Source organism: Chelonia mydas, chromosome 6 (genome assembly GCF_015237465.2).
Source record: "Chelonia mydas isolate rCheMyd1 chromosome 6, rCheMyd1.pri.v2, whole genome shotgun sequence".
In the NCBI taxonomy this organism is placed as follows: domain Eukaryota; kingdom Metazoa; phylum Chordata; order Testudines; family Cheloniidae; genus Chelonia; species Chelonia mydas.
Window position 1 is genome coordinate 61400021 of NC_051246.2, and position 18316 is coordinate 61418336.

The 18316-nt window shown below is 49.6% G+C and overlaps 1 protein-coding gene across 5 annotated transcripts in view; it reads right to left on the bottom strand.

Moving 5' to 3' along the window:
- Positions 1 to 18316, bottom strand: part of LRP4 (LDL receptor related protein 4) — a 104128-nt gene that overhangs the window by 32357 nt on the left and 53455 nt on the right. For 3 of the 5 annotated variants that reach the window (XM_027831868.3, XM_037900190.2, XM_043548349.1), the window contains exons 3-8: positions 7285 to 7401; positions 4832 to 4945; positions 4200 to 4316; positions 1707 to 1835; positions 1062 to 1181; positions 806 to 931 (exon numbers count right to left, since the gene is read on the bottom strand). In XM_027831868.3, coding sequence (XP_027687669.1) covers positions 806 to 931; positions 1062 to 1181; positions 1707 to 1835; positions 4200 to 4316; positions 4832 to 4945; positions 7285 to 7401 — 723 coding nt within the window. The remainder of the gene's footprint in view (positions 1 to 805; positions 932 to 1061; positions 1182 to 1706; positions 1836 to 4199; positions 4317 to 4831; positions 4946 to 7284; positions 7402 to 18316) is intronic. The other 2 variants (XM_037900191.2, XM_037900192.2) reach the window with 2 other exon arrangements.

The following is an 18316-nucleotide window of genomic DNA, read 5'->3' on the forward strand; positions in this document are numbered from 1 at the left end:
TATTTCTGGATTTGTGATTTCAAATAGCTGATTAGACAGACTAAAGCAACACCAACTGATCAGCTTTGTCTCACTGGAAATTACGTGTCTGGAAGGTGCTTGTGTCCTATGTTTTTTTTCATAGCTGGTAAGACTAATTCTCCACTGAGCCAAATTTCAGCACCAGCTTTGGACTCTTAAAGGTCAACTTTACTATAAGTCACTGAACATTAGGTAACATTCCTGGCCAGACAAATCCTTAGACATTTTACAGAGTGTGCGCATTGGATCCCATCAGTTAACTGTTGCCAGCTGACCTTCACCATATTTATGGTAGGTCTTGGCTGTTCAGTGAAGACTCTCCAGAGAGTTGGCTTTATTATAGTGTTGGATGTATCCATTCATCCTGACCCTGATATTTTATTTCAGGGGTACTGCAGGTTTGGTTTGGTTTCTTGGCTGTCATCATCCCTTTGACTTTTTGTTTAGATACCTTTCATTACTGGGGTGAGGACAAGTGGTGTTATCACACTCCTTGTAGTTGTGGTTACATGTGTAATTGCATTTTCAGGATTAGCGTCTCCCGCACAAAGGTACCTACAACAGCTGATAGCTCTAAAACGATCAGCATGGACACTGAACTTCAGTCAATATCTACAGAGATGTTATTGACTAATGCAGTAAGTGCAGTCTCCATACCAGAAGTTGTTGCTGAAGGGTGGGGAAAGGGGGGAGGTGGAGGAATCAGTGCTTAGCCACCTATGATGTCTAATTCAGAGCCATTAGCTGTAACAAAACAGTGCAGCTGCCCCCTGCCAAGACCTACCTGTGTTCTCACAGCTCTCCTCATCACTGTTGTCAGAACAGTCGTCCTCTCCATCACAACGCCATGACAGACGGACACAGCGCCCAGATTTACAGCGGAACTGGTCAGCTGTGCACATGGATGTGGCTGGGGAGACAAAGGAAAAACTACGATACAGAGCAATTATAATCTAGCCCACCAGCCCCATATCCGAATTCCCTTCCACTCCATATCATCACCACAGATCAAGCCTCTGCCTGGCATCCCAGACACTCACTGCAGTTCTTCTCATCTGACTGGTCATCACAATCGAAGTCGCCATCACACCGCCAGCCTGCGTTGATACACAAGCCACTGTTGCACATGAATTCCCCGGAGCGGCATGGCTGGTGAGATGCTGCAGAGAGGGCACAGCACATTAGTACCAAGGCATTCCAATTCCCCCCAGGCCATCCTCACATCGAACTGGCATGAACTTGAACCCCATGCTGAGTGCAACCCTAAATCTCTGACTGCCAGAAGCAAAGAAGGGAACTTGGGTGGATCACTCCAGCTGCTCTGTTCTGTACACTCCCCATGAAGCTCTGGTACTGGCCTCTGTTGAAGACAGGATACCTAGCTAGATGGACCATTGGTCTGACCCACTATGGTCGCTCTTATGTAATTGACCCATTCTTGAATGCTTCAGCCCCTGTATCTAGAGCTCCTAGCTAGACAATGACCCTGCCACCCAAGCCAACAAAAGCAGTTTGGGCTCCACCAACAGGAACTTTCCCTCTAGGCAGTGTCCCTCCCCAACCAATTCCAGCCAGGGCACTGGGGAGGGACACCTTCCCCAGCTCCAGCCAAATCCTCCCATTTGGATCAATGTGCTAGCTGCCAGGGGGACCCAGGGGATTACTCTCCCTTGCTGCTGACTCACAGCAGTCGGACTCATCAGACCAGTCCCCGCAGTCATCGTCCCCATCACAGTGGTAGATATCCAGGATGCAGCGCCCGTAGGCACACTGGAACTCCTCTAGGCTACAGGCTGTGGCTGGAACATCTGATGCTAACAAGGAAACCAAGGGGAAAGAAAGGCTAAGGGCAGGGACCAAGCCAGTTTATGCTTATATTTGTGGGAACAAGAGGGGCCTGGCAGACACGCAATGCAGCAGGTGCAGTGCATATACACAAGTGGCTCGCTCCCTCCCTCCAGCCCTCAGTGTGTCCACAGCACTGACAGGGACACAGACACTTCACTGGAAAGCTGTTGACAGCTGCATGCAATGGAACCAACCCACTCAGCACAACACAGGGATCCATCCTGCGGAAATTAACCCTCACAAGAACCATAACCTTATCTCTGAGTTACAGATGGGGAACTGAGGCATGGAGAAGTGAAGCAACAGAGGGAACGCCAGGGACAGAACCCAGGAGCGCTAACTCCCTCATTCTGTGGTCAGAGCACTAGATCATACTGCCCTATAATAAAGGCTTATATAATACCTCAAGGGGTGGGAGTGGCATAAGGGGTAGACTCAAAGCAACAAGCCTGTCCCAACCCTATACCTCTTAGAATAAAGTCAGCCCTTGGGGTGCGATGAACCTCACCTTATTGAGGTTTGAGATAGGTCAGACTGCAGGTCTGAAGTATGGGACTGTTCCTTTAAGGACTCAGAAATGTGATGGGAAGGTAAGCAGTGGAGCAGCAAGGTGCCCGGGTTTACACCAGGCCTTTGAAGTGTTGCTTCCCCTGACATGCTGCCAAAAAAACTGCTCCAAATCACTGAAATCCTTCCCAGCAGACTCTGACCCTGTGCAGGACCTGGCACATTCAGAGTCAAGAGTTTGCCCGCTGCCCTGCTCTGGGACAGCTGGGTGCTGCACAGGAACGTGCCCTCACCAAGGAATTCTTGGAGAGTTCAGTGCAATGGAGACTGAATTCCTCCCTCACCCTAGGCAGGGAGCCGTGGGACACTGTCCAGAGAAGGAAATGCAACATTTAAGCACATGGAGGCTAAAGAACCCAACTAATAACTTGGTGATCTCTGGAGTCATGGAGAGGCTTTGGGATGGGGACTGGACCAAAAGCTGCCACTACTGGGAATTCACACAGAACTGCCTCACCAGCTGGGAGCATGGGGCAAAGGCAACAGATATCCAGTAAGAGCTTTATTTCATGCCAGTGTCTGATATCCAGATGCTGAAGAGGAGCCCAGCTGACTGGCTCCAGGTGCTCTTCCAGAGAGCTGAACCGGCAGGCAGTGGGGTTCAGGGAAAAGAGGGCAGCTGGCAGCCCAGGAGAGGGGGAGAAAAGGAGAGAGGGTAAGAGACCAACCCTGCTATCCAAATATAATGCTTATCTGCAAAACAGTTAGAGAATAGAAAAAGGGACTAGGCAAGCTTTGGGAAACACAAACCAAGCCTGAGAGGAGAGGACACCATTTCTACCCCATCCTGCCATGCAGCGGGAAGTTGGAGTGTCTCCTTCTCCCTTCCCCAGGGCCTGTCCATGGCCAGCAGGGAAGGGACAGGCAGGGGGAGCTGGAAGGAAGGAGGGAGGCTGGATTCTTCCCAGAGCCCTTTCCCAGCTCAGAAATCTTTGCAGCCCTGGCTCCCTGCCAGCTCTCATTATCTGGAGAGATAAAAGACAACTCCCCCTCCCCTTCTCCCCCCCCCACCCCGCATACCCTCCCACCCTTCAGGAGCTGGCGGCCCTGATCCCCCTCCCAGAGCCTTTTGAAGTTTCCTCCTATCTAGAACAAATTCTGCAAAATGCCCTTGAGAGCAGAGTGGGGGAGGGGAGCTCTGCAACTTCCACAGACACTAACTGCCGCTCAGAGACTCAAGAGCAAGGGGGTGGGGGGAGTAACAGGATCCTGCCCCTGTTGCTACAGGCCTGTCGAATGGGGACAGCTGCTGCTGGCTCCCCCACACTCCAGAGATCTGCTCCCAGCACTTTTATCCGCTTACCTAATACTGGACAAAATTTTCAACAAACTATCCCAGTAAAGAGATGTGGGTCAGAGGGACTCCAAAGGGCGTGCAGGCACGAGGGGCTCCTTTAGAATTCTCTGCAGGAATCAAAGGGGAAGGGGCGGGGAGACGAATCCTTCCTCTCCTTCCCCACTTCATTATATGGGGCATCTGATATGCACAGGATCCCTGGCTCTGGCTCAAGGTCACACCAGCCTGGGAGCGGAAGGGAGAAGCAGCCAGCCCAGGTTACCACTCAGACAGACAGACACAGTACTCGTCTACACCATGGGGCTGATGATGGCCCCCACCGCCAGGGATGGATCACAAGGAAACTGCTAGCACAACCAGGGCCAGTTCATTTCCAACATCAATTACAGAAGGCACATTAGGCCCCAGGTTGGTAGCAGGGACAAGCAGCTAGCTCCCAAGGCTACGAGGGAAGGAGGATACTCACGGCAGCTCTCCTCATCCGAGCCATCCTTGCAGTCTGTATCGCCATCACAGAACCAGTGCTCGGCTATGCAGCTGCCATCGCTGCAGCGGAATTCCTTCTCCGAACATTTCCTCATGTCTGCAGGCCAGAGACAACAATGCAATCAGAGCACATGTCCCCCCAGGGTACCCAAACGTATCCATGCCACCCACTGTACCCAGGTCTCCCAGAGCACCCACATATGCCTGTGCCACCCACTGAATCCCCCAGGGCACCCAAACACACCCATGCCCTTTGGTGCCTGGGCACACCAGCAGTGCTCATTCTGTTTAGCATTGGGTGTTGGATTAGAAAGGAATCCTCAAGAATTCAGAGCTCTGTGTCAAGAAACAACAGGTCCCAGCATGGACAAATGAGACTAGGCTGGGCTGCTGATTGGAAGAGAAGCCCCACAGATTGAGATCCCAAGCAGTAATCCTGGTAAGCATGTCCCCAGCTGCTCATCTCAGGCCATCCAACTATGTGGCCTTACCATGCTTTAGGAGATTAGCACCCAGTGGATGGGACTGTACGCAAGCCCTTTTGTAAGCAACTGTCCTAGGCCGACCGCGCAGGCACCCCATTCATGGCATTCACGTGGTCATGCCACTCACCACACTGCTCATCGCTGTTGTCACCACAGTCATTGTCACCGTCACAGTGCCACAGGCTGCGGATGCAATATCCATTCTGACATGAGAACTCGTCCTCCTCGCACTCCCGTGGCGCTACAAGGACACAGCCGAGAGTGAGCTCAAGACAAGCTGATTTATCTTACAGAGCCAACTCTTCACCCCAGCACAAAGGGGACCTTTGGAACAATGTCCTCCAAGAGGGTGCCACCATGAAGGGAAAACTCGTCCCCCATCACCACAGCAAAACATGGGGTGGAGGTTAGAGGGAGCCAAAGCCAGCCCAGGATTCCAAGTCATCTCTTCAGATCCCTTCCCAGAGATTTCCTTGCAGGACAATGAGAAAGGGGCTGCAGTATCAGCATCTTTTCAGGGGGACCCTTCCTTCATTGAGAGGAACTGGATCCAACAGAAACTTTCAACTGGGACAAGAATCTCCTGTACTGCAGACTGGGCAACTCACCTCACAGACCCAGCCCACACTTCCTGGGAGCTCACGCATGTAGTCAACTTTGTCCTCCTCCTTCCCACAGTTCCAAATCTCTCTCCTTCCCCTTCCCTACCCCCTGGAAAGGGCCTATCCACAGCCCATACTCCTCCAACACCCAACTCAGCATTTCAGCAGAGGGTAAAAGGTCAGCACAGCTCAGACCTAAACAAGTTAGCAACAGTACGTGCCAAAGCCCACAGCAGACAATCTCAAGCAAGCTCTTGGCTTCAGGTCCACAGAAGTCTGCCCTATTCCACAGCACTGCGCTCTGCAGGGGATAAAGATGCTTCTCACCAACACGTCCCTCTTGTGGGTTAGCCCCATACAGGAGCAGGAGCTTGCCACTGGGTCCCACACATAATATTGGTTTGCCAGGTCTCCTGTTTCCCCTAGATTTGCTGCCATGTAACAGTTATGAGGAAGGGTCTCTCTCAGTGACACCAGATTTGGTCTCAGAGTTCCCATTAAAATCACCACCCCATGCCTTGCTGCACTGATCTCTCAAGGTGGGATAGGGGATGGAACCAGAGAATATTGCCGTAAATGACCAAACACTTGCACCCCAAATCTATGGGCATCCCAATCTCTATCCAGAGGAATGTCCATGTGCGCTTGCCCTGATTAATGAGCTCTATGGATTGAGAAAGGCATGGAAAAGATACCGGAAAGCTGGACAGCCAAACTGTCATATAAATTCTCGAACCCACAGAGCCCTAATTCCACACACCCCCGCCCCCAGTCTATATAAGAGGCAGAGATCAGGATAGTCCACATTAAATAGCTACAGTCCCATGGGGAGCGTTCTGAGGGCTGACAAAATGGCACTAGGTGGGGGTGAGTTAAGCTCTGCAGTTGTCTGGGAGGTGGAAGGGGGTCATCAAGGAAAGCATCAAGTCAGGTTCTCCGGGAGCAGGCTCAGGAGCACAAACACATGGATCACCCTGCACACTCCTCCCCGATTGCTCAGTGTACCTGGGGAGAAGCGTGTGTCGAGTTGCTCCAAGCACCAGCCTGACAGCACACATCTCAGCATCTAACAGCAGCCTGACACCAGCCCTAACGTCCGGTGCAGCTCCAGAGAGCAGTCGATGTGTGCAGTAGGAAAAGCGGATTCTCTAGCACATGCTGACAGTCACTGAGACGGGTGCAATGAGGCAACCATAGAGCAGGGAGGGGCATTTCAATCACTTTACTTACAAAAAAACATCCCTAAGTAACACCTGTCCCCAGCACAGAAGGAAGAGGGTGGAGTTGCAAGAGATCAGGTACATTTCCATTCACATTCTGACAACTTTACTGGCATGACAACAGCCTTAGATGCTGCCAGAACTAATGTGGTACAGTAAAAGTGGCTGGGCTCTCTCATGTGGTGCCAGGTTACCATGTCTCAGAGTAACCGGGCCTCTGACCAGGCCAATATCCCTGCAACACTCCTCAGTGAAGCTGTTTGAAGGGAGAGGACCCTGAGGATGGCCTCACATAGCAGTGGAGTCAGACAGTGGAACCTGAGGCCACAGGAAACCAGCCAGACAAAGAGTTTAGTGGGATTTAGCAGGGGTTAGGCATTTCCATGAACAAGGAGCACACAAACACGGCTCACTGGGAAGCTTGGGGAAGTGCTTCATGGGACATTAACTAGCAGGCTGCAGGGCGTAAACTGTTCTCCAGCTGGGACCAGGAAGCATCCCCTCCCCCAGGATAAAGAGCTACACAATTGTCTGGCCAGGTGCACTGGGGGAGGGTCACCCTCCTCTGAAGCATCAGGTACTGCAGCATATAGAATTATGTGGGCCATTGGTCTGAGTGGAAAAACTCCCATGTTCCTGTGTCAACAAAGTTAACACTGGTTAACCATTTGGGTGCCAGCTTCCCAGAGGCCTAGCAAGTCAGTGTGGCACCCATCCTTTCAGCAGCATGTCATCTTCCCCTTGAAGGGTTAACTTACGGCAGTCCTGTTCATCAGAATCATCTTCACAGTCATTGTCTCCATCACAGACCCATGAGCGACGGATGCACTTCCCATTGTCACAGTGGAAATCCAAGGACGAGCAAGTAGGCAGCACTGGACACAGGAGAAAGGAGACAACTCACTATGTGCCTGCAGCAGCGTTCCTATAATGACCGCTTTCTCCCTCTCCCCCGCTAGCAAGGGGCTAGCCCCCTAGCGAAAATGAAGATGAGTTTCGGGTTATCAGTGAGAAAAGACCCTGGGAACCTGTGGCTGAGCAGTGCTGCATCACCACAGAAGCACCGACCTTCCCAATACAGGGAGCCGAGCCACAGTGCCCCCTTCAGCTTCTTCTTCCTTTTCCATCGCCTACACAAGGCGATTCTCCCGCTCCCAGTCCCCTCCCTGTAGTTTCATGTCCTTCTGGATATTCAAAAGAGAGTTAGCAACATAAAAATATATCTAAATTCTTTCCCTCCCTGCATGCTCCCCCAGTGTGTCCTGTCCTCCCTTGTTGGTTACACAGGTAGAGTCTCTGAAGTGATGCTGTTGAGCAGTTGGGTTTCTGAGGCACATGCCCAGCCTCCCATACCGTGTGTGTGAGGGGGGCTCTCCCAATGAGGTGTTGTTTCTAGGGCTCATAAGAAGGAGTTTAAGGCAGCAGATGAAGATGCTACCCCCTGCCCCAGGCACAGTATATGGCAGAATCCAGGCATTGTAGGAAGGAGGAGGAGGATGGGAGACACCTTTAGGAGTTCAATAGAGTGGTAACAAAGTGGGGCTGCTGGACTCTGGCTTCAAAGGGCCCTGTGAGCAAAGGCTGGAATTTGAGGGAAGAGCATAAGCCCAGCTCTGCCCTTCCCTCACAGATGAGAGGAACACTCCGAGCCCTCAGAGGTTCATGCTTTCAAGTGCTGCCAGCTGCTGTGGGAAGGAGGCTACGCAGGGCTCTGCTCCTGACAGGTGTGTTCTCCAAAGAACAATGTTACCTTAATGATACAAAGAGGAGCAGAGTAGGGAGAGGCTGGGTCTCTGAAACCCTTTCATCCCAGCCCAGCCTGCTGATAGCATCTCCCAGCTGTCACCAGCCAGGCCAGTCCTGCTCTGCTAGGCTCATAACTCCTCCCTCCCCTGCCCACCACTCTGGGTGGGGGGTGAATACAGCAGCAACACAATAGACAAGGGAAGGGGCAGATCCCCTGTGGGCTAGAGAGAACATACTGGATGGCCACACTTTCCGTTTTCCAGTCCCTTCGACCCTCCGGTCCCTCACAGCTCAGAATTGCTGCCAACATCCTGTGTCACCAGTGCAGATTAGATGGAGGAATAACCCCAGGGGCTCTTTTACTTAATCAGACCCACCTGGGATTGTAACAGGATTAAACTCAGCATGGGAGAGCACGTCCTGCAGCTTCGCAGAACCCACAGAGCAAGTGCCTGCACCCCAGCTCCCACAACTTCACTAACCCTCCTAAATGGCCTCTCTGTAGGACCCAATAGTCTCCCTTCTCAGCAGGGATATTAGGGACCTAAGCCCAGAAGCGCACATGGCTCTCTACTCTGGGTGGAAAATGGCAAAGAACCGAGCGCCTGTCCCAGACAGCTCCCAAGCTGACAGCACAAAGGTGCAAGAGGCCTAGAGCCTGCTCTGCCTCACAGACACATGGTTCCCCCTTCCTAAGGGCAACTTCAGGTCCTTTCGCTGGGTCTTGTCTCTGCTTGGTGCATCCTGGGACAGGGTTCATCTCCTAACACAGGGCACCTCTGCAGCCCACCCAATCCTCAGTGCACAGCCTCTCTGCATCCCAGCCTGTTTGTCACCCTTCTCTAGCTAAGGAAGGCAGCTAGCACCAGGGTATTTAAGTGCTGAGTGTGCTTTTTTGACTACCTCTCGAGACGCCCAGTTCCCATCCCACTTTTACTCTCTTAAATGAGCTAACTCACTACAACACAGTTTCACCCTTAAAACACCATCTGTTGCAACGCTAGGCCCTCCGGCTGACAACGCCGTTCCATGGAGGAAACGGAAAAGAACAGTTCCCCCTCCCATCATAGCAAAAGCCACATGGGATAGCAGACTAGGCTCAGGGCTGGAAGCCAAGAGGACCTGAACTCTAATCCCACCACAGCCACTGACTGGTCTTAGAGATACTTTGTAACTAAACAAAGGCTATAGGTACAATACAACTTTACAGAAGTTTAGGGGACTCAAAACAAGACATCTGTTGAAAAGAACTTTCACAATGGATATTTCATTCACCCCTATTTAGAGAGATGCATAGGGATATAAGTAGGTGCAACGGGTTGAAATTAAGAGGGAACAAGCAGGCCAAATATGAAGGAAAACTTCCTGACAATGAGGTATCTCAGGGTGTAGGATATTCTCCCCAGGGAAGGAGCAGAAGCCCCACCACACAGAGCATTTAAAACAGCACTGGACAAATCCCTACAGAATCCTGCACTGGCCCCAGAGAGACAGACTGGAGGATCCAAAAGGCCTTTTCCATTTTTACTGCCTAGGATTCTACAAAGACCTGTGTTCAGATCACACCTAGCCTTTTCAGATACATCTCCACAGCCCAGAGCAGCAAGTCTCAGAGCCTGGTCAACAGACTCGGGCTCACAGGGCTCATGCTATGGCATTAAAAATCGCTGTATAAACATTGTGGCTCAGGCCGGAGCTTGGGCACTCATGTCCACCACTCTCCGAGGCTTCAAAGCCCTCGTGTCTACACTGCTATTTTTAGCGCTGTAGCACAATTCTGAGTCTACTGACCCAGGCTCTGAGTCTTGCTGCCACAGGTTGCCACTCCCTGTGTGGACGTAACCTCCCATCTGTCTGAGGCCTGGATGGAGAGGAAGGCACACACATACACATCTCTACATTCACCAACCAGAGACTCAACAGCGGAGCAGGTTTTCTAGCTGCTGGTTTGTTTCCTTTGACCATGCTTCAAGGCGGGTGCACACATCCAACAACCTCCTCCTAGAGAATCCCAATGCTGACTGAACATGGAGATTGGAATTCCCCTCCTGCCCTGTGGTGGGAAGAGGGGGCTAAACCCTCCTCCCCAAACTTTACTCCCAAAAAAACCAACCAGGAAGTGCAGCTTCTTGGATCTTGAGAGACAAGCCAAGCCCATAGCTCTGCCTCTCTCCCCTCAATGCAGCCTCTGTAGACTGCACACAGACCAGACCCTTCCTGGCCTCAGCAGCAGTTTCAAGGATAAAACCATCCCCCCACAGCACATACATTACTGTCTGCTCTCCCCAGTCCCAGCATGACTAATCACCAAAGGGCTGCGCAGGAGCTGCCTGGAAGGGAATTTGCATACTGACTCTCCAGGGAAGAATTTTTCAGGCTCCCAGAGGTTTAGGCCTTTAGCACTGGTTCAGAGCTGATACCAAACATCACTGAACTCCTGCTTCTCTTCATGAGGTAACTGCACAAAATGAAATTCCACTCCTACAGGGAGCAGTTCAGCCAATTTCATACTCTCCTTAAATATGAAAAATAAGCTTGAGGAGCTAGGAAAAAGAGAAAATGACACAGAAACTGCTACATGCAAAGAAGGGCCCCATTCCCACCCCAGCAGACAGCAAGTGTGTCTGCCAGCCCAGACAACACCAGGACACAGATAGAGTCGCCTCTTCTACAAGAGCCTCCTGTAAAGAAACCCAAGGCTGATGAATGAAGGCTGAAGTTTCACAGAACACAGGAATTTCCAGCTCAGACCAGACCACTAGTGTCCATCTAATCCAGTGCCCTGGGCTGGGAGCGGGGAAAAAAAAAAAAAAAAAAGTTAGCTAACCCACATAAACTAACTTGGATTTACAACAGCAGCAAAAACATAGCAACTCAACTTTTCACTCAAGTTAGCAGCTTGAGTTCAAGCCTAAAAACTGAGTTACCATATCTCCACTGCTATTTTAACCTGAATTAGCCAACACTCATGCTAGCTACCTACCCCAGTTAAGAACACCTTTTTTTTTTTTTTTTGCAGTGTGGACCTATCCTGACAGTGGCTAGTAGCAGGTGCTTCAGAGGAAAATGTAGGAAACCCCATGTGTGCCATTATGCAACAGCATCCCCAGAGAGTAAACTTATTCCTAAACTCACTCCCTTCTACCTCTCGTCAGCTAATTTTATGCATTAATTTTATGTACTGTATTTGTAATCCTTTCTAATGTTACTGTGGATGTTCTCACTAACGATATATGCCTAATCCTTTTTTGAATCCTCCTGAGCTCTTAGCCTCAGTTGGCACCTTGTGGTAATGCGTTCCACAGGCTAATTCTGCCTACTGCCAGTGACCAACACAAAAAGGCCTTTGAACTCCTGACCACTTCCCTGTACTTATCCCTACTGCACAATCACACTGGAAGTCATCCAAGATTTCAGCAGAGCTAGGTCTACCATAGGCCTGTTGTATCCACTACTTCCCCCTGGTTTTTATGGTCCTAGGGGGGAAAAGTCATGAAAGATGAACAGGCTGAATCATGTGCCACAGTCCTTGGAATGCTCCAGCCCTGCTGAGTGCTGCATCAGAAATCACCTGGCACCCAGGAAAGCAAGTGCCTCACAGTCCTTACCAGATGGGCTGTTCGCTTGACACCAAGAACAAGAGAGGTTGCTTTTTATATTCTTCACAGAATCTACATTAACGTTTCATAACACTATCTCCAGGCTGGGTTTGAGCCTCACAAACAACTCAACATGCTGCTCTCCAGCTGATAGCCATCGTCAGCTATTCCTCAATACAAGGATGATATCTGCCGGGGGGGAAAAAGTCATTGCTGAGACATTAGATGGCTGAGGAGTCCAATCCGTGCTCTACAGGTTTTTCCACATATTTGACAGGTGGTTGCTTGGAGAGAGCATAACTGCTGGCTGGGATGCTGTACCCTTTCCTTCCTCCTCTGCCATTTCTCAGCCTCTCGAGCAAGGCAATTCTCTCAAAATGGGCTGAGGCTTGATGTATGATGCGACGCCGGCCAGCTTGTCCCAGTTCGTGGGGTCAACGCTTCCCTTCTGAAGATATACTTTCAGGATGTCCTTGTAGCATTTCTGTCCCCCGCAAGTCCTCTTACCATAACTAAGCTGAGAAAAGAGGACTTGCTTCTGAAGAAGAGTATCAGCCATCTGCACATAATGGCCAGCCCAGCAAAACTGATGGTTCATAATCTTTGCATCAACACGGGTGATGTTAGCTGCAGAGAGAACTCTGGCATTGGTGCGATGATCTTTCCATCTGATATGGAGAAGCTTCCTAAGGCAGAACTGGTGGCACCACTCCAGACACTTAAGATGGCTTCGGTATGTCACCCATGTCTCGCACCAAAAAAGAATAGTGGGGATGACTACTGCATTGCAGTCCAGGATCTTAGTTTCCATCTGCAGCTCTCTGTCAATAAAGTCACAACGCAGCAACATTCCGAAGGATGCGCTGGCACAATGGATCCTATGTTCGATCTCCACATCAAGATTGTCTGTCTGGGAGAGGTGGCTACCAAAGTAAGGGAAATGCTCAATGTTTTCCAGGAGTTCACCACCAATAGCAATTTGTGGGATAAGGGAGGCAACTTGCACTGGGGCAGGCTGGTGGAGCAGGCTTAGTCTTCCCAAAGTTGAGGGAAAGTCCCAGGCTATGAAAGGCCTGAGAAAAGATTTAGGGCGGATTGCAACTCAGCCTTGGTGTGCGGAAGGATAGCACAGTCTTCAGCATACTGAAGGTTGGTAATAACAGTCCTGCTGACCTTAGTTTTAGAATAAGGACGCCACAGGTTGAAGAGCTGGCCATCCATTCGATACTCAATCTTAACTCCAGAAGAAAGGTTGTCATGAATAAGAATCAAGATCACGGCAAGGTAGATGGAAAAAAGGGTTAAGGCAATAACACAGCCCTGCTTAACATCAGTACAGATGGTAAACAGGTCTGTCTACAACCCATTACAGAGGACAGTGGCAGTCATCTCATCATGAAGTAGCCCGAGAACACGAATGAACTTAAATGGACAACAGAACCTAGATAGCACCTTCCATAATGCTTCATGATTGATGGAATCAACAGCCTTAGTTAAGTCAATAAATGCCATAAACAATGGCTGGTGTTGTTCTCTACACTTCTCTTGGATCTGTCGTGCAACAAAAATCATGTCAGTGGTGCCCTGAGATGGTATGAAACCACATTGGGATTCCGGAAGGATATCTTCGGCAAGAGGGAGGAGATGGTTCAAAAGGATGTGAACAAAGATCTTCCCTGCAATGGAGAGGAGGGCAATGCCTTGGTAATTCCCACACATTGCCTAGTCCCCTTTCTGAAAAACGGTCACAATATTCGCATTCTTTAGGTCAGATGGAATTTCCTCATTAACCCAAATTCTAACAAGAAGTTGATGAAGTTTGTGCACGAGTGCTATTCCACCAGTTTTGAAGACCTCCATGGGGATGCCATCTGGGCCTGGTGCCTTGTTGTTTCTAGTCTGAGTGATGGCTCACCAAACTTCCTCAGAAGATGGGGGTCAGCAAGAGGTTCTATTACTGGTTGCTGGGGAATGGACTCGATGCTGGCAGCTGAGACTTTAGATCCACGGTTTAATAGAGTCTCAAAGTGCTCCTTCCAACGCTGCTTGAGAGCTACCTTGTCCTTAAGAAGGATGGAGCTGTCCTGAGATTGCAGAGGGGTTGTGTTGCTTGAGCTTGGCCCCATAGATGGCTTTCGTTGCTTGAAAAAAAACTTGCTCATATCATGTTGATCAGTGAAGTTTTGGATCTTCATGGGCTTTGCTTGCCACCACTGATTCTTGATGTCACCCAGCCTCCTTTGAACTACAACTTTAAGATGATAAATCTCTTGTTTTTGTTGGTTCGAGGATTTATATTGCCAAGTGCAAAATGTGCTTCTCATCTGCTGAGTCAGTGCTAGAATTTCCTTGCTGTTCTCATCAAACCAATCCTGATGGCAGTGAGTGGAGTATCCAATCAATTCAGCACATGCTTTGTGAATAATGGTCTTGAACTCCTCCCAACGTGTTTGGATATGGTAGGTCAGAGAGCCTCTGAGTGAGGCGTTGCTGAAGGGTCTCACGACTAGCGTGATTTTTGAAGTGCCCTGATGTTAAATCTCTTCCACATTCCTTTCGGTTGTTTATGATGTTGTGGTGCAAGCCACATGTTCATGATTGTTCTGACCAAACAATGATCTGTCCAGCAGTCATCCATACCTTTCATGGCTTGTTTAATATGGATTTCAGTACAATCATGGGCTCTGACGATGATATAGTCAAGAAGATGCTAGTGTCCAGAATGTGGGTGTTTCCAAATGGTCTTATATTTGTCCCTCTGTCTAAAGATGGTGTTTGTGATAAGCAATCATGCTCCACACATTTGCTAAGGAGGAGAATGCCATTAGAGTTGACTTTCCCCATCCCTTCTTTCCCAGTGGTGCCTCCCCAGAGTTTGGGGTGCCAGCTGAGAGCACATCACACAGATCTGCTCCACACACAGAAGCCAGGAACACTGCGCCTGTGTTAGTTGCTGACACTTACTAGCTAAAGGAAATCAGCAGTGTGTGCAGCAGGCCCAAGATAGAGGGAGGAGACTCTTAATCCAGCCTGGGAGCAGAAATCAGGATGCTCAGCAGGGGCCACTGCATTTTGCTATTTCTCCAGAAACCAAAATAGAAAATACTCCCTCTAGTGGTATCATTGAATTCGATGTTCAAATGTACTGTCAGAAAATCTGGACTCCCACACAAGCTGTGCAAAAGTGAGACAGAAATAGAAAGGGACCATCTGCGACCAGCACCAAATACTTTGCAATCCGGAAGTGGCAAGGGCCAATGCCGGGGTGCACCATATCTTCTGTGATGTAGTTTGTCTGATCGTTTCGGAGATATGAATTAAGCCTACTGCAAAGTCAAAATACCCAAAGTAGGGCAGATGTGGGGCTGGTGTCACTTCAGGAGTAGAGTTAATGTAGGTTGTGGACTTTACTTTGAATTTTCAGACTTTCAAAGATTGGGGATTCTTTTAAGTTTAACCTGAACTCTTAAATTCCTGACTTTTGAGCAATGGTTATGCGGTTTGTGGAGTATTTGTTTGTTTTTTTTATTCACACTAACTACAGCAAAAGGCTCCTGTAAGAATTTTTACCCTTAGCATCACCTCACACTTTTGGTCTGGGACAGATTAGTTTAGTAATCTCACACACAGCCCAGTTCTCATAGGTGAAAAGAGACACAGAGCCCAGGAAAATGTCTCAAACAAAATGAGTTACATACTCACGTGGCTCAAGAGAAGCTGTCTACACTTCCTACTGGGTTCAGAGCAGTGGACTTTTATCCCATTTTCAGTAACCTAGGACAAAAAGAATAACCAGTCCCCCACTCTCCTTAAGTCCAGAAAGTGACACAACAAGATGTTGGACCAAGCAAGCAAGTCTCTGTCCCAAAGAGCCGACAGTTCAAAGGCAGAAGGGGGCCAATACATGCACAGGTAGAGTATGTTCATCAGAGCAGGAAGACTCCATGGAAAAGAGGACAGCTGGGATAAATCTTTTGGGGAGCAGCCAGTTTGTCAAGGCTGAGGCTGAATTTACTCAGTTCTCCTCCCACCCTGGCCTCGTAAAGCGGGACCCACATGTACAAAAAAAAAAAAAAAAAGACAGAAATATTCCCAGTGACTGGGAAAGGGCCAGGCTGCACTTGCAAGTGAATGCAGACATGAAGACCAGTCTTCTGCTTACACTCTGCTTTGGTTAGCAACAATCCCAGGCAGCCTCTGCTGGCAGAAGGTGTGTAGGCAGCTGAGCTGCTCTGGCACACATAGCAGCAAGTGGCTCCAAAACAGATGCTGTCATGGAGCCAAAGAGCTGACACCCGAAAGAAACTCTATGAAGCTGGCATGACAGCTGCGAGGGTGCTTATTACTATGATTACTACAGCACTTTGGCTTCTAAACATGATCCAAAGCAGGAAGCAAATAGGACATGGACTAATTGGCTCCTGTAATAGCAGGGGTTTAGCTTTGGGAGGGAAGCAATCCCTGTCCTAGAGAGGTAAGCAGAGAACCCATATGCTGGCAGAGGGTAAGTTCTCCTTGCCCAGGCCATTACTGATAATCCTCAGGGCCATGGGAAGACTCTGTTCAAGTCAGATACACCAGTTACTCTGATGCAATAAAACTGAGCAAGTCCTTAGGGAAGCCGGGCAGTGGTTTCCCTTCAGCGCTCTTTGATCAGCGATGTAACTCTGCCAGTGTAGACCTACCCAAAGAGAGAGAGAGAGAGAGAGAGAGAGAGAGTGTGTGTGTGTGTGTGTGCGCGCGCGCATAGAGTTTCCCCCCTATATTTCCAGTTTAAGGTGAAGAAATGCTCCAGTGAGTAAAGGCGTTGGAGTAGCCTTTTTTCCATTTCCAGCTATGAAGCAAGTTTGCATGGTTTCTGGGTCAGTCACTCTTCCTTTGTTCCCCAGTTGTTACCCTTCCTCTTTGCTCAGTGGCGGGATCACATTGTCATGCACGTTTGGGCTGCAGAACTTTTGGATGAGGAAAGCCATGTTCATGGGACTATGTGATGAGCTTGCCCCTACCCTGCAGTGCAAGGACACGAGAATGAGAGCTGCCCTATCGTTGGAGAAGCGCATGGCGATTGCACTGTGAAACTGGCTACTCCAGACTGCTACCGATGAGTCAATAACCGGTTTGGAGTGGGAAAGTCAACCATTGCACTCGTGTTGACAGAAGTGTGCAGGGCCATTAATTGCATCCTGTTCCAAAAGACTGTGACTCTGGGCAATGTGTGTGACATTGTGGATGGCTTTGCACAAATGGGCTTCCCTAACTGTGGAGGGGCGATAGATGGCACACACATTCCAATTCTGGCACCAGACCATCTAGCCACTGAGTACATTAATCTGAAGGGGTATTTCTCTATGGTTCTCCAGGTGCTTGTGGATCACTGTGGGTGTTTTACAGACATTAACGCAGGCTGGTCTGGAAAGGTGCAAGACACACACATCTTTCGGAATATTGGCCAGTTCAGGAAGCTGCAAGTAGGGACTTTCTTCCCCGACCAGAAGATCACCGTAGGGGAAACCAAAATGCCCATTCTGATCCTGGGAGACCCTGCCTCCCACTTAATGCAGTGGCTTATGAAGCCATACACGGGGAACCTTGACAGCAGCAAGGAGCAGTTCAACAACAGGCTGAGCAAGTGCAAAATAACTGTTGAGTGTGCTTTTGGCTGTTTAAAGGCCCGCTGGCACTGCCTATATGGGAGGCTGGACCTGGCCGATGACAATATTCCTATGCTTATAGCCGCGTGCTGTGCACTCCATAATATTTGTGAAGGGAAGGGTGAAAGCTTCACTCAGGGCTGGACAGCTGAGGCTCAGCGCCTGGAGGCTGAATTTGAACAGCCAGAGACTAGGGATATTAGAGGGGCGCAGCGAGGGGCCATAAGGATCAGGGATGCCTTGAGGCAGCAATTTAAAGCTGAAATCCACTAATATTTGTTGCTATGCTCGGGAGTGCAGTGCTTGTAGTGCTAGGAGGTGATTGTGATTGGTGCAGACGATGCACTGTGAAGATTTAAGAAAATTGCCTGTTGCTTTGCAGGGCTCTGTTTGCTTTCAGTTAATGGAATACAGAGTGCTTTCAAACCAAAACCATTCTTATATTAAAAAAACAACAACAGGAGGAGACACACACAAAAAAAACACATCAGCACTGTAGGGGATGGGGGAAGGGAAGGTCCCAGGAGGAGGTGGGGTCCTGGGACAGTTAAAGATTTGTGTATGTTCAGGTATCGTATGCAACCTTCTCCTCTGGAGTACAGTGCAGAGGATACGGTTCTTCAGCAGGGCTAAACTGCAGAGGGACGGGTGTTGAGTGCAGCGGGTACTGGGAGTCCGCAGGGCTTGACTGTGACAGGGCAGGAATGGAATGCACTGTGTACAGACTGGAGCCAGGAGGCTGACAGTGTGTTGGAAGTGTCTGGGGGGCGCATGGGAAAGAGTTTTGCGACAGC